The sequence below is a fragment of the Dermochelys coriacea genome, chromosome 7, assembly GCF_009764565.3.
Source record: "Dermochelys coriacea isolate rDerCor1 chromosome 7, rDerCor1.pri.v4, whole genome shotgun sequence".
Lineage (NCBI taxonomy): Eukaryota > Metazoa > Chordata > Testudines > Dermochelyidae > Dermochelys > Dermochelys coriacea.
The window spans coordinates 110,015,130-110,033,753 of NC_050074.1; the positions used below are offsets into that span (position 1 = coordinate 110,015,130).

The following is an 18,624-nucleotide window of genomic DNA, read 5'->3' on the forward strand; positions in this document are numbered from 1 at the left end:
ACTGATGTTAGTTTATAATGCCTCCTTCAGACACAGAAAAAGTGTTGTTTGCACAATGAAGTTACAGGAGCTAAATGGAAGCCGCTCAGGTGTGGAGAATATGTACTTTGTTCCTGCAATGTTTCTAAAACAGAATAGGCCTCTTACCTATTGTTCTTCGGAGATCTTCACACAGGCTAATGTGAGGGAATTTCAAGATTTCCTTCCACTTTTTGCTTTTGCCTTTGCGCTTTCCTCCACCCCCTGTAGAAGAAGGAGAAGAGATGTCAGGATTATAGTCTTTTTCAATGCCACGCCCAAGCCAGAGCTGGGCTGTCCTTTCACTCAGATTTATTAGCACAGTCACAGCCCACATAAACACCTTTTGAGTATCGCAGCTCTGTGAGAGTGGCAGTCAGGGTCAGTGTTGTGTTAGAAAAAGGCCCAGGCTACACTGAGATTTGAACATTGTATTGGCAGAGATAGGTCAAGGAGGAAAAGTTTGGATCCAGACTTGGATTACTGAAGCCTAGAGTTCAGCCTGAGCTCCAGACCAGACCAACAAGTTTGAGAGTACTGAACTGAGCTGTTTTCATGGCATTTCAACCCCAAGTGAATTAAAATCAGACATTCGGCTGAAGTTTCCACCACCTTAGACTTCATCTGAGGTACATCTGAATAACAGGCCTCTTCCAGTTTTGAATCTGATTCAAGCTCCATAACTAAGGAAGGCTTGAATCTGGAGGTCAAAACTGAACACCTCCTGTCCCCACCTCAAATTATTTATACAGCCATAATCTCAAAGTGGCATTGCCTTTAGGAGTTACACTCATGGATCACTGCTTCCTGAGTAGCGTTAGTATTCATTTAAAAGAAGAAGAAGAAGAAAAAAACCAAGAAGATTCAGTCAATTCACCCAAGTATACAAAGAAGAGATTCTTTTCTTATCTTTTTTGTCTTTCTTTCCTTTGCTGCTATTCATCCTCCCTCACCTTTCCCTTGGGCCCGATTGTTCTCATTGCAAAAAATAAGAGGCAGTTTGAAGTTAATCTGAAGCCTGTATTGCTGCTAAATACCATTTTAAAATGTGGATTGCAAGACAATAACAATAAATACTTCCATCAGAGGGTCTAAAAAGTAAGCGACAACTGTTTATATAGAAAATAATACAATATTTGTTCATACATAACTTCATCACAAAAAATAGTTCTCCAGTGAGGATCAGGAGACAGGACTCTGGGGGCGAGTGTGGGCTGCTTCGCGGCACTCCCCACCCAGAGCTGCCTGGAATCTGGGAAGTTTCCCTGGGGTACAAGTTGCTCAGAATTCTGCCTCTGCAACCTCAGTCAGAGTCAAAGTACCATGGGTATATGCAGGCTGCTGCCTCTATTCCCACTGAGACCAGTCTTGGGTGGGTTACTAAAGCCTCCCAAACACGGCTGCTGAAGCTCCAGGTCGAACCAAGTCACCCAGGGCTTCTCTACTCTGGGAGGTGAGACAAATTAAGCAAAGCTGTGACATTAATCCCCTCCTGTGTGGATACTCTCATTCAGAAGTTAAAGCACATAGCACATAACAAAATTTCAGTTTGTTCACTGAAAGGCCACTTTGCTTCTGAATGAGCACATCCACACGGGGGTTTAATGTGCTATGTGCTTTAACTTCATGGCTTTAATTAATTCGTCTTAACTTGCCTGAATGTCCCTGTGCGGACAAGCCCCCAGGGTGAGCATGGGCCACTCTCTCCCCCATATCCCTACCAGGGACCTGCCCCCCAAATCACCTTTACGGATTCTACTGCTGGCATCACTGCCTTCTCTGAACAAACTCTCTCGTGAGCATGTTTAACAATGTCACCTCCCACCTCTCTAGTTTCTATGCTCCCCTCCCCTTTTCCTCACAACTCCACATAATTACGTCCTCCTCCACACTCCTCCCGCTCTCCTGCCTTCCCTCCACCTCTTGCCTTCCTACATTCCCCGCTCACCTTGCTTTTCAGCTTTGACACAGTATTAACAATACCTGATCCTCCTGAGCATTCTCTACACTACAGATTCCACCAACAGAACTGCACTGGAATGATGTCTACAGTCAGATTTTTTTGAACCCAAGATCTGGAGACAAAGAATGCATAGGCTGGGGAAACAGAGTCCTACCAGAATTTAGGGCAAGGCAGAATGATTCCTGGACAGATGGCACAACTGCCAATCAGATGATGATTTTGGACAAAAAGTATCCAAATTATTTTAGGTCACATTCTCTCTTAGGCTCTAGAGACTTCTGGAGCATCTTTAGTAGAGCTCTGCTTCTTACTGGGATCTCCAGAGGTTTTGGTACCTATGGGCTCACTCATTTCAGTGCAGGGAAACATAATGAAGCTAGATACGCTGTAATTATTGTCTCGCAGTGTAATGCTAAATGATTTCTCACATGTAGACTACCTCAGCCTACTGAGGGTATTTTAATACTGATTCTCTTTTTCTTTCTCTGTCCTGGCATTTTAAATTCTAACTTTTCTTTCTCTCTATCTTTTTCACCTTCTTTTTCCCCCATGATTATACCCCACCACAGGAAACAATGGGTGTAAATAAAAGTTTCCACATCAGCAATAATAAACGGTATAAGAATGTGATGAGGAGAGTTTCACTCTCATCACAGAACCTGCCATGTGTCTATTCCAATTAGACAGGCTATGCAATCACGGAGAAAGAATATTCTTCTAAATCTGAAACCCCAACTGGTTTTTCTGAGATTTCCCTCAGTGCTGTATTTATTGTGATTCAGTCTCTGCACACAAAATCCGATTCACATAATTCTACTTTAGATGCCATGACACATCAAGTGACTAATTCAGAGCCAAGTTCATTGTTAGTGAGCTGGGAGAGACGTAATCGTAGATTGAGAGTATGGTGGATACTACATGATTTTGCAGACTAAATAAGGGGTGTTGATTCAACAGATAACAGAACATTACATGGGAAGCTTGAAAGCTTTGGAAGTTTTGCAAAAATCATGCAGTATTTGGGGCACTTCTGATAATGTAAATACAGCCTTTCCACAATATGGGATAGAGGGAAATTCTTTCTGAATCATGACAACTCACTTCTCTATCCTCTGACTAATGGCTTTGTCGTTTAAGGGCTTGGTACACCCACATCTTGAATACCGTGTGTAGATCCGGTAGCCCCATCTCAAAAAAGATATATTGGAATTGGAAAAGGCACAGAAAAGGCAACAAAAATTATTAGGGTATGGAACAGCTTCCATATGAGGAGAGTTTAATAAGACTGGGACTTTTCAGCTTGGAAAAGAGATGACTAAGGGGGAATATGATAGAGGTCTATAAAATCATGACTGATGTGGAGAAAGTATCTAAGGAAGTGTTATTTACTCCTTCTCATAACACAAGAACTAGGGGTCACCAAATGAAATTAAAAGGCAGCAGGTTTAAAACAAACAAAAGGAAGAACAAAACAAACATGACGCACAGTCAACCTGTGGAACTTTTTGCCAGAGGATGCTGTGAAGGCCAAGTCTATAACATGGTTCCAAAAAAAAAAAAAACCACCTTGATAAGTTCACAGAGGATACATCCACCAATGGCTATTAGCCAGGATGGGCAGGAATGGTGTCCCTAGCCTCTGTTTGCAAGAAGCTGAGAATGCGCGACAGGGGATGGATCACTTGATGATTACCCGTTCTCTTCATTCTCTCTGATGCACCTGGCCCCTGTAGGAAGACACGATACTGGGCTAGATGGACCTTGGGTCTGACCCAGTGTGGCTGTTCTTATATTCTTGCCTTAAATTAGACTTTAAACTCTTTATTGACAGGTACTTAGTTATTGTAATTCTCTCCTTTCTATCCTTGCCTTTTCTCCTCTCTTCCCTCCCCAGTCCATCCAAAAGGCTGTTGCTAAAGACATTTTAATTTTCTATCCCTCTACCCACTTCTTTCTAGAGTCACTTCATTTGCTGTCCCTGTTGCTTGCATATCTCCCACTTCCTGCTTCCTAAATGTCTACTCTCTCTTCTTCTTCAGACCCCATTGTAAAAATCACTTATTCCAGGAATGTTTTCCTCCTTCTAACCACTGATAATTTTGATTGCACTCTCTTCCCTGAACTACTGTCTCATGCCTTGTCTTGTGTGTGTTTGCCTTGTTTACTGTAGATTGTAAACTTTTGAGTGTTCAACTCTATGGTGGTATATTTCCATGGGAATTTACTGCACAATATAAATATTTATTAACTAGTTGAGGGGACAGATCCTCAGGTGGTGTAAACAATGGAGCTATGATAAAATACACCAGATGAGGAACTGCCCCACTGAATACAAATGTGCCAAAGATTTTAGGATCAATCATTCTTTTTTTTTTTTTTTAAGTCACCTTCACAGAAATTCTCAAGATGTGCTTCCAACTGTAGCAGCACAAAGCAGTGAAGTACATTATAAAGCAACTCTCCACCTGAAATGTCAGTTTCAATATTGTGTTGGGGGGAACCTGAGCATGATGGGGCAGAAGGACTTTTAAAATGCATTTGATTTAAAATATATATTGATACAGACAAAATGGAGGACGCATTTTTTACATTAATTTGCATCACAATCTGGGAAGGGCTCCTAGGTCTCTAGTTGCAACTGTGACTGATGCATGGTATAGCCAGTGAGTTCTTTTCTCTTCGGTGCCCATCCTACAAAAAGCAGCAGCCTCCTCTGATGAATGATTTTCTCTAAGCTAAATGCAACGTAGTGTTACTATTTTGCCTGTGATGTCTTTATGTTAAAGATGATGATCAACTGCTTTAATCTACCTGACCTTTCGGCTCTCAGCAGCAGCACTTGCTGGCTCCAAATGTAATTCTAGGGTGTTTGAAGGACATAATGCATTGAGACAGCTGAGACAGGGTAAATTGTCTGGCAGAGTTAAAAGCTAAAAGGGAAGGTTTCTCTGAATAGTTTGGTAATTGTGCAGGTTGCACAAGTAAAGGCTTTTCACTTGCCTTGATTCCTGTCTTTACGCTGTCTACTCAGGCTAGGATGATCTGCAATCTTAAAGACAGCTTTTCTTAGCAAAAGCTGACAAACCTGCTGTGTTTTATATGCGAGTTTTATCATGAGGGTGTGGGGTGGCTGATTTGAAACCTCAGTTTGATGATGGCAATACAAGGCGAAATGCCAGTCACAGTGTGAAATCTCAGGGCTGTTTCTGTGCATTCACTTAACAACTGGCATACTGAGGAGTGCAACCAATTTTTCATAATGCCATCCAGTCCTACAGGCAACAAAAATATTTCCTCTATGCAGAACTTACTGAAAAAATACATGGCCTTTTTAGTGTCAGATATTCAGATCCCTTATGGCAAATCTACCTTTTTTCTCTGTATGTATGTTAAATAAAAACATGCATACAAAACATATCGGACTAACAACTGTCCTTAATCCAACCTGACTAATTATATGGTCCCCATCACTCTAGTACATGGATGTTTACCATCACAGCCCCCAGAAGATATATCCAGCACAGCAGAGGCGGTATTGTCTCCATGCCCATTTAATCATTGGCCTTTCTACTGACACTGACAATTGGGCTCCTACCAGTCATATAGACACCTTTCAGCTTGGCAACAGACTGGACTGATGCAACCAACTTGTTTCACATGAGCTGCTGAACAGCCACTACATAGCAACCATTTCTAGTTGTGACTGAGATGGGTTGGTTTGAACTAGCGGCCTAGTAGATTTTATCTATTTTGCAGTCATGAATAAATAGACCCCCCCCAAAAAGGACTGAACTTTGGGTGGTATTGTGGTCTGATTTGTTAAGACCTGGTGATTTATTCCATCAGGGTGTAAATATTTACTTAATACACTTTATATATACTCATTTGTATTTCATAGAATCATAGAAGATTAGGGTTGGAAGCACTGGTGAGCTGGAGCCGGTTTGCACCGGTTCATGCAAACTGGTTGTTAAATTTTGAAGCCGGTTTAGAACTGGTTGTTAAAGGGGTGGGCAAACTCCGGCTCGCGGGCCACATGAGGCCCATGAGACTGTCCTGTCCGTCCCGCCTCAGCTCTCAGCTGGGGAGGCTCCCCTGTGAATTTTTACTCACCCAGCGGCACTCCGAGCCTTCGGTGGCAGGTCCTTCACTTGTTCTGGGCCTTCGGCGGTGGGTCCTTCAGTGCCACCGAAGACCCGGAGCGACTGAAGGAACCAGTTCTTCAGCTTCTGGCAGCTCATCACCGGTTGGAAGAGACCTCAGGAGGTCATCTAGTCCAACCACCTGCTCAAAGCAGGATTAATCCCAACTAAATCATCCCAGCCAGGGCTTTCTAAAGGCGGGCCTTAAAAACCTCTAAGGATGGAGATTCCACCACCTCCCTAGGTAAACCATTGCAGTGCTTCCCCACCCTCGTTGGGAAATAGTGTTTCCTAATATCCAACCTAGACCTCTGCCACTGCAATTTGAGACCATTTGCTCCTTGTTTGGTTTGACTTCTCCAGTGCACTCTCACACTTGGGCGGGGGGGAGAGGAGAGGAGGCAGGAACAACTCTGGGCCTGGGAGGCCCCACCCTGGCAGGCCTATGGGCAGTGGGAGGAGGGGCTTAAGCCCAGCAGGGGGGCAGGTGGAGAGAGACAGACCTATGCTCACTGCTGCAGAAGGGCTATGCTAGGAGGGTATCCCCAGGAGGAGGACTGCTCCATGAAGCCAGGAGTCTCTAGCCTCCAGAGGCCCACAGGCTGGGTCGCAAGGAGAACCACAAGTCACAACACACCCAAAGCAGGGACAGAGCGGTAGGAAGAAACCCAGGGGAGAGTCAGCTGGACTCCAGGCAGAGGTGCTGGAACTCGGGGTGTTGCCGCACCCCTCGGCTTGAAGTGGTTTCCATCATATACAGGGTTTACAGTTGGTTCAATGGCTCTCAGCACCCCGCATTATACAAGTTGTTCCAGCACCCCTGACTGCAGGTAGTGGACGCCTTCCTTACAGTGCCCAAGGGAGCCCTGGGTTGCAACCCAGGGGAGTGGGAGGGCCTGGGTTTCCCCACCACTAGGTGAGGTTGCCGCCACAGACTCTAACCACTAGGCAGGGGTTCACCCAATCATAGCACCATGTAAGAATCTCTCTGAAGAGCTGAAGATGGCACCTACTTAGCTTCAATTAAGCACCACACATTTAAAATACAAAACATTAAAGAACAACCTTCCCAAGTCGACACCAGTTGAAACCCTCAAAGTCTCTGGCAAACATGCCCTCAGGCGAACCACGCTGACACACTCCAGTGAACACACTCTACAGGGAAAAATCTATTCAAAACAACTTAACAGTCCCAAAACTGGCAAAAGAAAAATTGGCTGCAATGAATGGACCTCTAATATGGATTAAAAGCAGCCAATGAGGGATTCAGACAGACTTCATGTGGCAGAAAGTTCCACAGATCAGGTCCCCCAGCAAAGCAAACTCTGCTGCTGAGCTGATCTTGACCAACACTAAAAATTCAGGACCTGAAAGGAAGCAGAGAAACTGCTGTCTGGCATAGCAGGGGTTAAAGAAACCTTTTGGTTAAGCTGGCCTCCACTATACCTGCAGCCAATGCCAGGCCTGGAGGGGGGTGGGGGGAAGAAAAGAAGGGAGCCTGCCTCAGTTTGGGGCTGACTGGTGAGGAGGCAGGAGCTCTCTGTCTGCCTGCCCAAAGGGACAGATCAGCAACCTGCCAGCCAGCACAGCCACTTGGGGCAAGTAAGGGCTCCCCTGCCAAGGGGAACCTGCAAATAAGCCCTAGGTGCCAAGCCCCAAACTAAAGAGACTTGAAGGAAATAGCCCAGGGAAGATGAGCTCAACAATCCCTCCACCACAACCCAGGAGGAAGACCCATCTCCCCTGTTTAGGGGTTGACCTACACAAGGCCCTGGACTGAGACCCAGTGGAGAGGGAGGGTCTGAGTCTCCCTAACACCCCTTGTCGCCTTACAGAGTGAAAAACCAGCGATCTAGCTACTAGGCTGCACGGCCACAGAACAGCCTATCACAGGACCTGATTCTCACTTATACTTGGGTTCCTTGACTCTGGCAATGAAAAGAGGCCTTAAAATGGGAGTAAATGTAAGTTACATTATGGCCACTTTTGGTGCTGGAGTGGTGTCAAGGGCCTTTAGTGTAAAATGAGAATCAAGCCCCAGGAGTCAATCTGCAATGGCTGATCAGACTGTGGGCAAGAGAAAGAGTCGAGTGGCAGTCACTCAAGTAAAGTGATTGTTATTAAAAAGTCATATTTTACCCAGAGTTTCCATGCTCTGGTATGTAAGACACCAGTTATTTCTTTTCTAGATATAGGGAATTTTTAATGTGGGTAAATATTTAGTTTTTAACAGTGACTACTGTGGGCCAGAATTATGAAGGGTTTTAAATAACAGTAGTAAGATTGTGATGTGTCTTTGGGTCCTCTAGCTGCCAGTGTAGATGATGGAGAGCCACCATGAAACAACTGTAAGCGCTTAGACTCCAATTAGGATGTTATTCAGGAAATTCACACCTCTCTGGGTCTGGAAGACTGAACGTGAATTGCATCTGCCATTAATTCTCAAACAAACAGTGGTGGGATACTTTCCAAACTGAAACTGTCAAACATGTATATCTATAGCAACATGCAGATGGATTTGTGTGCAAATGTGCTGTGATATTCAGAAAAACATTAACAAAATCTTGGACTAGTCTGTGAGCCATGCTCAGCAAAAAGGGATCTGCAGAAGCCCCTGACAGATCGTGGCTCTGGCTTTTGAATTTTGATATACGATGGTAGCTACAGAATTTTATTCTCTTTGGAGAGTGTATTTTGGGCTTTTGATGGTATTTCATAAGTCACAGACACTAACTTTCTTCATTTTATTGGTAGTAATAAATTAGAGGATTCTTTTGGAGATTCCCAATTATTCTATCAGGTTTTCCAAAAAGAGATTAGCTATGGGGCTCCCCTAGTATGTTATATGGCTAAAATAAGCTTCCTGTTTTCTTTTCCCCAGGGTGAAGGGATAGGATTGTGGGGGAGGAAATTACTTTATTGTTTGTAACAGGAACCATTTTTATTTTTTATAATACATTTCTATTGGAGAATAGGCAGGATCGATGGGCAACAGGAATGATTAGAGGCACGGACAAATCTCTGTATGAAAAGGGTCTAAAATACTGGGATTATTTACTTTAGAGAGGAGATAAATTGGGGAGTTGACATGTAAAAGATACACAAAATAATGAATTAGATTAAAAAGGTGGCTTGGCAACTTCTCTCACCATGTCTTATAATACAAGCAAAAGGGGATGTTCAATGTAATGAAAGGTACCACATTTGAAATGGATAAAAAAAATTCCTTTTTAACAAAATTCACAGTTAGCTTGTGGAACTCCTTGACACAAGATATCATTAAGGCCAAAAAGTTAGTGGGATTCAAGAAAGGACTGAACATTTATTTGGATAATGACAGCATCCAGAATTACAGTTGAATGGATTTACAATTTTTTTTAAAAAAGAGTGCTTTGGAAGATATATAAACCCTCATGCCTCCGGGAATAAACCACATCTCATTAATGGGGTTGAGAGCACTGTTCCCTCTAAGCTGTAAACGAGTGTGTGCGCACACAGATCCTAAAGCCCACGTATACGCTGTGTACAAACTCAGGTATGTGCGAATAAGTCAAAATGCTTGGCCGTAGTTGCTAAGAAACTGCAAAGATTTCCCAGAAACGTACAAATGTAAGTGTTGTTTTCATGATTGAAATCTTTCTAAGGCATTGGACTTCATACATTTACTCATGATGTTTTACCATTTTCCCGTGGTTTTTGCGGCAGATGCATGGACGTGATCGGAGTTATGCACAAACTTCCAGTATCCTGATCTGAATGATCTCCCATTTGCCCTTTTGTCGAGTCACGCTGTTAAGCACATTGAAATAGTAGCCATATAATAAAAGTATTAATTTTAAATAAACCAATCTGGTAAAAAAATCAATCCCAAAATGAAAAGGAGTACTTGTGGCACCTTAGAGACTAACAAATTTATTTGAGCATAAGCTTTCGTGAGCTACAGCTCACTTCATCGGATGCATGTAGCTCACGAAAGCTTATGCTCAAATAAATTTGTTAGTCTCTAAGGTGCCACAAGTACTCCTTTTCTTTTTGCGAATACAGACTACACGGCTGCTACTCTGAAACCAATCCCAAAATGTCACTGTCTAGAGGTCTAAAGCGTAAAAGAACAGCAACTTCATTTAAATCTGGATGGCTGGATGAGACTATAGAGACGGTTACACCAAAGTCACATAGTGTAATGCTTGTTAAACTTCATGAAATATTCACATATGATGAGGACAACGGAGTGGTTTGTGTGTAATGTTGAGATGCCAGAGCTTCGGGAGAATTTTCAACAGGAAGAATGTGGAACGATGTATGGAAGTTGGATTTCTTAAAGCGTCATCTGTCAAGTAAGTCTCATACAGATGGTGTAGCAAGACTTAGAAACAAAAACCATTTCTTACGGAGTGGATTGCTTAGCATGATTCTTGAAAGTCCAGCTGAAAAGCAGAGGACACAAATTAATCTTGAACGCAAGCACTCAAACCCAGAAGAAATCAAGGTACTTATTGACAGTGTGTTGTTGGCTATTAAAATGAACAGCTCAGTGCTTTCTGTTCAGGATATTAATGACCATATGGAAAAGTATGTGCGCATACCTGCGAGCTGGAGAAGTAAAAATTATGCTTTTGAATTTCTTGAAATTATCATCAACTGCATTGTCCAAAATGACCTCATGCATGAAATAGCATCGACAATGTTTCATACTCTAGCTGTTGATGAAAGCACTGATATATCCATTAACAGATATTTGATATTCTACTTTAAGTATAGATCCATAAATTCTGCAGACTATTCTGGTGGACTATTATGATTGCAAGAATGTGATGCTGTTTCAATAGTGTCTGCAATCAAAGACTTTTATAAAAAACATCAACTTGATCTAATGAAAATGGTGATGTTCACATCTGATGGTGCCTCTGTGATGTTGGGCAAACTCAATGGTGTGGCGGCTCAGCTGAAACGTGATATTCCACACTTAATCCAGCAACATTGCATTGCATACTGGGAAGACTTGGGGATTTCCGATCCATGGAAAGAGGTCAAGCTGATAAGAGATATTGAAATTTTAATGAGAACTGTCTACACGGCGTTCTGTTGGTCATCCAGGAGAAAATGCAAATTTCAGGAAATAGTGGATGCTTCTGAATGTGAGTCAGTGGCTTTCAGCCCACTCAATGAAGTGTGCTGGTTATCTAGGCACTTTGCACTTTGAGCAATTATTCTCAATTATAATCCTCTTCTGGAATATTTTGAGCAAGACAGATACTGATCCAGTTTCTAAATACTGCCACAAAAAGCTGAATACCATGGAATACCGAATAACATTAGAAGTTTTCAATGATGTTTTGTCGGAACTGGCTTCTCTATCCACGCTTCTCCAGAAACAGGGCCTTACATCTCTTGAAGCATTTCACCTTGCCCGAGGTAAACTGAACAAGATCAGAAGACAGTACTTTGGAGATTCAGTCTTATGGAGTAACAAAATTAAGGCTCTCTTAGATATGAGCTCTCAAGAAAATAATGAAATTGATACCAGTTCCATAATAACTTTCATAAACATCTTGTGTGCACATTTGGCAAACAGGTTTTTCAGAGGATAAAGTCCAAGAGTGGTCTGCTTTTGATTGTGCAGCAGTAGTTAAGCGTGACTTCAATTTTTGAATTCATCAGGTCAAATCCCTGTGTTCAAAATACAAAGACTTTCTTGCTGAAGAGATTGTTATAGTCAGTCAGTACAATGACTTCAAGTTTGCAGCAGCCGAAAGAATCAAAAGCCAATTGGTTTTAAGTTTCCCGGATATGGTGACATTTGCTCACCAGAACGAACAGTTTCAGGATCTTGCAAAGTTGATGGATGTTGCAGGAACATTCCTAGCATCAAGTGCAGACTGTGAGCGTGGCTTTAGCTTAATGAACACTTTAAAAAACAAACTACGGAATCGTTTACAAGTAGATCATTTGGACATGCTGATGTGTAGTAAGAGTTACCTGCTGGATGGAAGACTGATAGATCTGGACAGAGTTTATACTGAATGGGCAAATGAAAAAGATTGCAGGGAAAAACAGTAAGGTTAGTTTAGCAATCTTTGACATTTCGACCAATAAGGAAATTAAAATGCTTTTGTAATTACATATCTTATTCTTGGCTGATAATCATTTATTGATATTTTTAAGAAAATTTTAAATTTAAAACACAAAAACTCTTGTTTTTCTTTTTTTACTCATGTCTTTATCTGAAAACCCATATAAATTGACATAAATTGCAAATTAAAACTTTTTAAATGTATATGCAATTTACTCGCTTGGGTGCATTTGCCTCATGGCACACAAATTTGAACTCTGCTTCAAAAATTTGCACAGAAGAAATATTTTGCACACACGGCCTGTCAAAAATTAGAGGGAACATTGGGTCAGAGGAAACTTTCCCTGAGACAGTAACTGCTTATTGCAGGGTTACTTACACTTTCCTCTGATGCCCCTGGTATTGACCAGTGTCAGATACAGGATACTGGACTGGATTGGTAATTCTATTGTTTCTATGGCAATGGAAACATCTAGGGTGGTGCTCAAATCAGACCCCAGTTTCAATGGGACCACTCATTTCTAAAGCCATAATGTCTGGGCTTTGCTTCAGATGTCATTTTACATCTCCAAAGTAGCATAAAGCAGCCATGGTGTCTGATGCAAAAGCCACTGAACTCAACAGGAGCCTTTCCGTTAGAATCATAGCATATTAGTATTGGAAGAGACCTCGGGGTCATCTAGTTCAATCCCCTGATCAAAGCAGGACCAACCCCAACTAAATCATCCCAGCCAAGGCTTGGTCAAGCCGAGCCTTAAAAGCCTCCAAGGATGGAGATTCCACCACCTCCCTAGGTAACCCATTCCAGTGCTTCTCCACCCTCCTAGTGAAATAGTGTTTCCTAATATCCAACCTAGACCTCCCCCACTGCAACTTGAGACCATTGCTTTTTGTTCCGTCATCTGCTACCATTGAGAACAGCCGAGCTCCCTCCTCTTTGGAACCCCCCTTCAGATAGTTGAAAGCTGCTATCAAATCCCCCCTCACTCTTCTCTTCTGCAGACTAAATAACCCCAGTTCCCTCAGCCTCGTAAGTCATGTGCCCCAGCCCCCTAATCATTTTTGTTGCCCTCTGCTGGACTCTCTTCAATTTGTCCACATCCCTTTTGTAGTAGAAGGACCAAAACTGGACGCAATACTCCAGGTGTGGCCTCACCAGTGCTGAATAGAGGGGAATAATCATTTCCCTCGATCAGCTGGCAATGCTTCTACTAATACAGCCCAATATGCCATTGGCCTTCTTGGCAACGAGGGCACACTGCTGAATCTCATCCATCTTCTCATCACTGTAATTCCCAGGTCCTTTTCTGCAGAACTGCTGCTTAGCCTGTCGGTCCCCAGTCTATAGCAGTGCATGGGATTCTTCCTTCCTAAGTGCAGGACTCTGCATTTGTCTTTGTTGAACCTCATCAGATTTCTTTTGGCCCAATCCTCCAATTTGTCTAGGTCACTCTGGATCCTATACCTACCCTTCAGTGTATCTACCTCTCCCCCCATTTTAGTGTCATCTGCGAACTTGCTTAGGGTGTAATTAATCCCATCATCCCAGATCATTGATGTTGACTCAAGTGGGCTTTGGATCAGGTCCTTACTGAGAGACAGGATCTGCCTCGAAACCTCAACAAGTTTTTCTACCCCTATAGGTGGCCTCACCAGATCAGGGGTTGATTAAAGCTGGCTGGAAACCAGAAATTCTATTGCATGAGAAATACTGGCATTTCCAAATTTGTTTCCGTTCTGAATCAGAACAAAAAGTTGACATTTCATAAATTTTTGTGGAACAGAAATGTCACAAAATTTAGATTTGGGAATAATGACATATTTTCTTTTGATAATGTCAAATCATTTCATTTCAAGAAGGTGAAATGTCCCATCTCTCTACTGGTGAAACATATAATATATAATATTAAAATTATTGTAATATAATTGAATAACAAAAACAACACGAGAAAGAATTATTTGTGTTCAGCAATTTTCCCTCAAAATATCATCAAAATCAACATGTTCCATGTTCCTGCAAAATATTTTGATTTCAATGAAACTGTATTTTCTGACAGAAAACTGTTCCGTTTAAAATGTTCTTACTAGATCTAGTTTTGATACATTTTCCGGGCAGCATGGTGGAAGCCTTAGTTGTGCCTGTTTTGAATGTGTGGGGAGGAGAAATTGGTCTCAGTTCTTCAGGGCTGGCAACTTTCTCCAGCATTAGAATCATATGGAAAGTAAAGAACCCAGAGAAGTTCTCCCTGGACCTACGCCCAATTTCCTACTTTCACCACCACTTCCTTTAACCTAAATGACTTGCACAACTGGAATATATAATGAACATAAAGGTCCAGCTTCATCTTCCTAACAGTTCTCCAAAGAGCGAGCACAACCTTGGGTTTCACACAGCCTGCTTGTAAAGGGCTTGATAACATGTCTTCAGGAAGGAACCATTTTTTACAACAGCTTTTTCAACTTACGACCTGCTTTATAAATTTATTACCCTGTTTTAGTAAAGCATCCAAAGCTGCTGGCTACTGTTTAAGAACTTGATCCTGAAAATACTTCAACAGGTGAGTGACTTCACTCAGGTATGCATGGAACTCTTGTGACACAACTCACATGAATAAAGGCACTCATGTGTTTAAGTGTTTGTAGGGCTAGCCTTGAAATCCAGAATTCCCAGAAGAGCTCTTGTCCCATTTAGATACCAAAAAGAAGTGGCTAGATATTTGAATGTGCTCAGCACATTGGGTGTAAAACTCTCTTGGAAATCTGACTTTTCAGGTCACAATGAGAGCTGTAGGGGACATAGTGCTTGTGAAAATCTGGCTCTCGTGTGGATACCCAAATAGGAGTTGAACTCTCTTGAAAAACTGGGCCCCACTGGTAGGTGCTGAGCACTTGAAAATTTGGCCCTGAACTCTAGAAATTCTGGGCTCCCCTGTCCATGTCAGAAAGAGCTGTGTGTGGGCTTTTCTCCCACAGAAATCTGTTGTGCATAGTCTCCAAAAAGAACGTAGGTTTCCATTTTGTCCTCATCCATGGGATATTTTTTTTTTACTGCGGGTATCCCTCACCCATGGAGATCAGCCCCAAATCCAAAATTTCCCACCGTGTTGGGGAGGTTCCATTTAGGAACCATCCCGTCTTTAACCAATCTCTTCAGAATTAATTTCCTATCAACCTGATTACTGGGTGGGGAGGTCTGAGAAGAGAAAAAAAGCCTTTTATTAAATGTGATGAAAGGTTAATGATCCTGGACGGAAAATATCCTGCCTAATTTGATTATTAGTTCCAGCTAATTGCTGGGAGCCAGCAGATGTTCTGATAAGCACCCCAGAAATCCAGCTGTTATTTGTTCATAAACAAACAAACAACATGTGCATTACTTATTTTAGAGTCAGGAAAACAACAACAAGAAAGAACCAGTGTAAAGTCTCCATGAAGGAGGCATCAGAGTGCATCTCTCAAGCAGCAAGATCCTCCATCTTGAATCCCTTCATAGCCCTGCTTCCTAGCACACAGAGAGGCAGACTCTAAACATTTAAAGATGCAGCACACCCAATCATAACTATACAGAGCCTGATTCCTGGCTACCTCACAACCCTTTTTTCACCATCTCTGGCAGCACAAAGATGTTGTAAAGCAGCTTCCCAGGGCCCGCAGGGAATATCCTTGTCATTGCATCCCTCTATCTCCTGCAACAGGCTTCAGCATATGGGATGCTCTGGCATGGGATATGCATGTCTGAGAAAGTGGGTGTTGTGGGAATGAGACAGAGTGGCTGGCGCATTCTTATGTTGTGATGTGTCTGCACCACTGTAGGTTTCAGAGTAGCAGCCGTGTTAGTCTGTATTCGCAAAAAGAAAAGGAGTACTTGTGGCACCTTAGAGACTAACAAATTTATTAGAGCATAAGCTTTCGTGAGCTACAGCTCACTACATCGGATGCATTCTCACGAAAGCTTATGCTCTAATAAATTTGTTCGTCTCTAAGGTGTCACAAGTACTCCTTTTCTTTTTGCACCACTGTAGTGGTCCATAGGAGCCATTGTATCTGTTGCATAGTGCCCTGCCTAGAATTGTCCTTGCTCTGGTGCTCGGATAAATCCCCCTGATACTCCACAGAAGGCTTATGCAAACTATGTGAGCCTCTTGGGGCTGCAAACTTGGGCTAGGAGTCTTATGAGAATTGGTTGACTTGCAGAATGTCCTGTACTTCCCGCTCAGAGTATCTTCCAGAACATTCTCTTTTCAGGCCATTCAGCACTTCCAGAGCCAACCAGAAATACAAATAACCCACCATTCTAGTATCAGTAGTTTCTATTTGAGTTCAGGGCCTACCAAGCTTAGGGGTTGGGGGTAGCATCTTATTGTTCAAAATCCCCTGCCCATTGCTAATCACTGATCTTTGATACACATTTGTGTTACCTGGGGAGCAGGCTAAGTGTGAGAGAAAAGGCGTCAAGCTGCTTTACAATCAGAAGAGGTGACCAGTAGAGAACAACACAACACAAAAGCTGTGGATCCCAGCTTGTTAGCCCTGTGATGACCGAAGGCTACTGATGCCTGAACTTAAAGGAGCCTTGTCAGGACACAAAAGCAGAGTGAATTGAAGAACTGGTTCCCCCTTTCTTCACATCAAAAATAGATCATTTCATTGTATATGTACTCTTCAGAACTCTCCTGCAGAACTCCGAGTCCTTAGCCAGATTCTCACAGTAAACACTCGACAGCACTGCTGCACCCACACAGCCATCCTGGTGGGGAACATTTCCATGCACAGGTCCATTTTTTCAAAGTAGATTCCCCCCCAACACACTCATATATGTAACTTAATTCCACAGACAGCAAGAATTCACATGCAATATGCAAAGATATGAAGGGGGCTGTCTCCATGAAAATCAGTTTGAAATGCCAATTAAGATCAAGCATAGAGAGGCTGCAGTTAATTGGCTGGCACAGACACACCGCATGCCATGCACAATGGATTAAAGATGGGCTAGCTGGCTAGTTAGCTGGGCAAGCATGGAGTAGCTGCTGATCCAGGTGGGGAGAGACATCTTTGTAAACAGAAAGGGTTGAAGCATTCTGGGAGCACTGCAACCCTTTGATCTCAAGTGGCACCTTGATACTAAAGGGTTAATAACACATGCAGCAAAAACAATCTGTGGGCACTCACTGGGTTGACTGGGCATTGCCCATGAGTGCCATCTCTTAATTTATTATGCAGCCTGACTTCCTTTACTACCCTCTTCTGCCTGGCAACAAGGTACCCAATAGCTCCTTTTACTGGATCACTGCAATACACCATGCTAAATCATTCCAGAATACTACAGCATCGGAAACGCTGCCCTTAAGAACAATGAAGAAACTGCCCAAAAGATTATAGTAACATGATTTTATGCTCCAGAATTTAGGCTCATTATTGTCAAAGGTTGGAGAAAAGATTCTGAGGTAATTTGCAAAAGCTTAGTGATTACCAATTGTAACAGATTGCACTGCCCGTGGTTCACTTAATTCTGTCACAGCATTCTGCAGGTTGCAATTGCAAATAACGAGCAAAACGTATCCAGTTCTCTAGGATCTCGGAGTACCCCAGGCTGTATGAAAAGATCAGGCAGAGCTTTGGTAAGCGAAGTTAGTAGTAGCCGTGTACTATTTTCACTCATTCATGAGTGTTTCCATAGTTACCAGTGCAGAAGGGTTCAACAAGAAAGGCTGAAAAGAAAAGAGAAAATTAGGAGGGACAGGGAAATAAATAAGAGGAGCCTTATTACAGATCAAGCTGGTCAGAGGGTTTAGCTGCTTCATTAATGGAGTGCCAGAAAGCAGTGAATAAAAAAAAAGGGGGGAGGGATTTAATACTGTGTTGGTTATGCTTTAATTTCAGATGGCAAGTGCTGTCTGCTCAGCCTCCCTCTTGCAAACACCCACCTGAAAAATTTGCTGCAGCTAGCACCATTTGTATGAACTGAACACATAAGCCTCGTGCCAGTGGGGATTAACCCTTTTCCTATTGCTGTATGGAATCACAGAAAGATAGGTCTGGGAAAGGACCTCAGTAAAGTATTGCCTTCCACCCTGGACCCGCTGCACCCAAAAGGCAAGGGATTTAAAAACTGGGTACTGATTTCAAACTGAGCAGAACGGGCAAAGCTCCATGTATATGCACAAATGCATGGGACCCAGCACCATGTGACCAGAGACCCAGCCAATGGGAAAAACACAATGGAAACAGGAACAATTACTGAAAAATAAGAGGGACAGGGCATTCTCCACAAGGGAGCCCTCATATCGGAACATATCCCCTCCACGGTCACAAATAGCCCATCCTTCAGGGCACGCTGCACGGCCCAGTTCTTTACCCAGGTGCTGGGAATGGGATGGGCACAGTCATCCCAGGCTGGTATTTATGTGGATGAAGAGACAGTGTGGCCT

General features: G+C 42.7%; 1 protein-coding gene across 3 annotated transcripts in view; it reads right to left on the reverse strand.

Annotated features, from left to right (window-relative positions):
- The window catches only part of GRK5 (G protein-coupled receptor kinase 5), a 232,695-nt gene that overhangs the window by 134,479 nt on the left and 79,592 nt on the right, over positions 1 to 18,624 (reverse strand). For all 3 annotated transcript variants that reach the window (XR_005294025.2, XM_038410340.2, XM_038410341.2), the window contains exon 2: positions 148 to 243. Coding sequence is in view for 2 of the 3 variants with exons in the window: in XM_038410340.2 (XP_038266268.1) it covers positions 148 to 243 (96 nt within the window). In the remaining variant the exon portion in view is untranslated. The remainder of the gene's footprint in view (positions 1 to 147; positions 244 to 18,624) is intronic.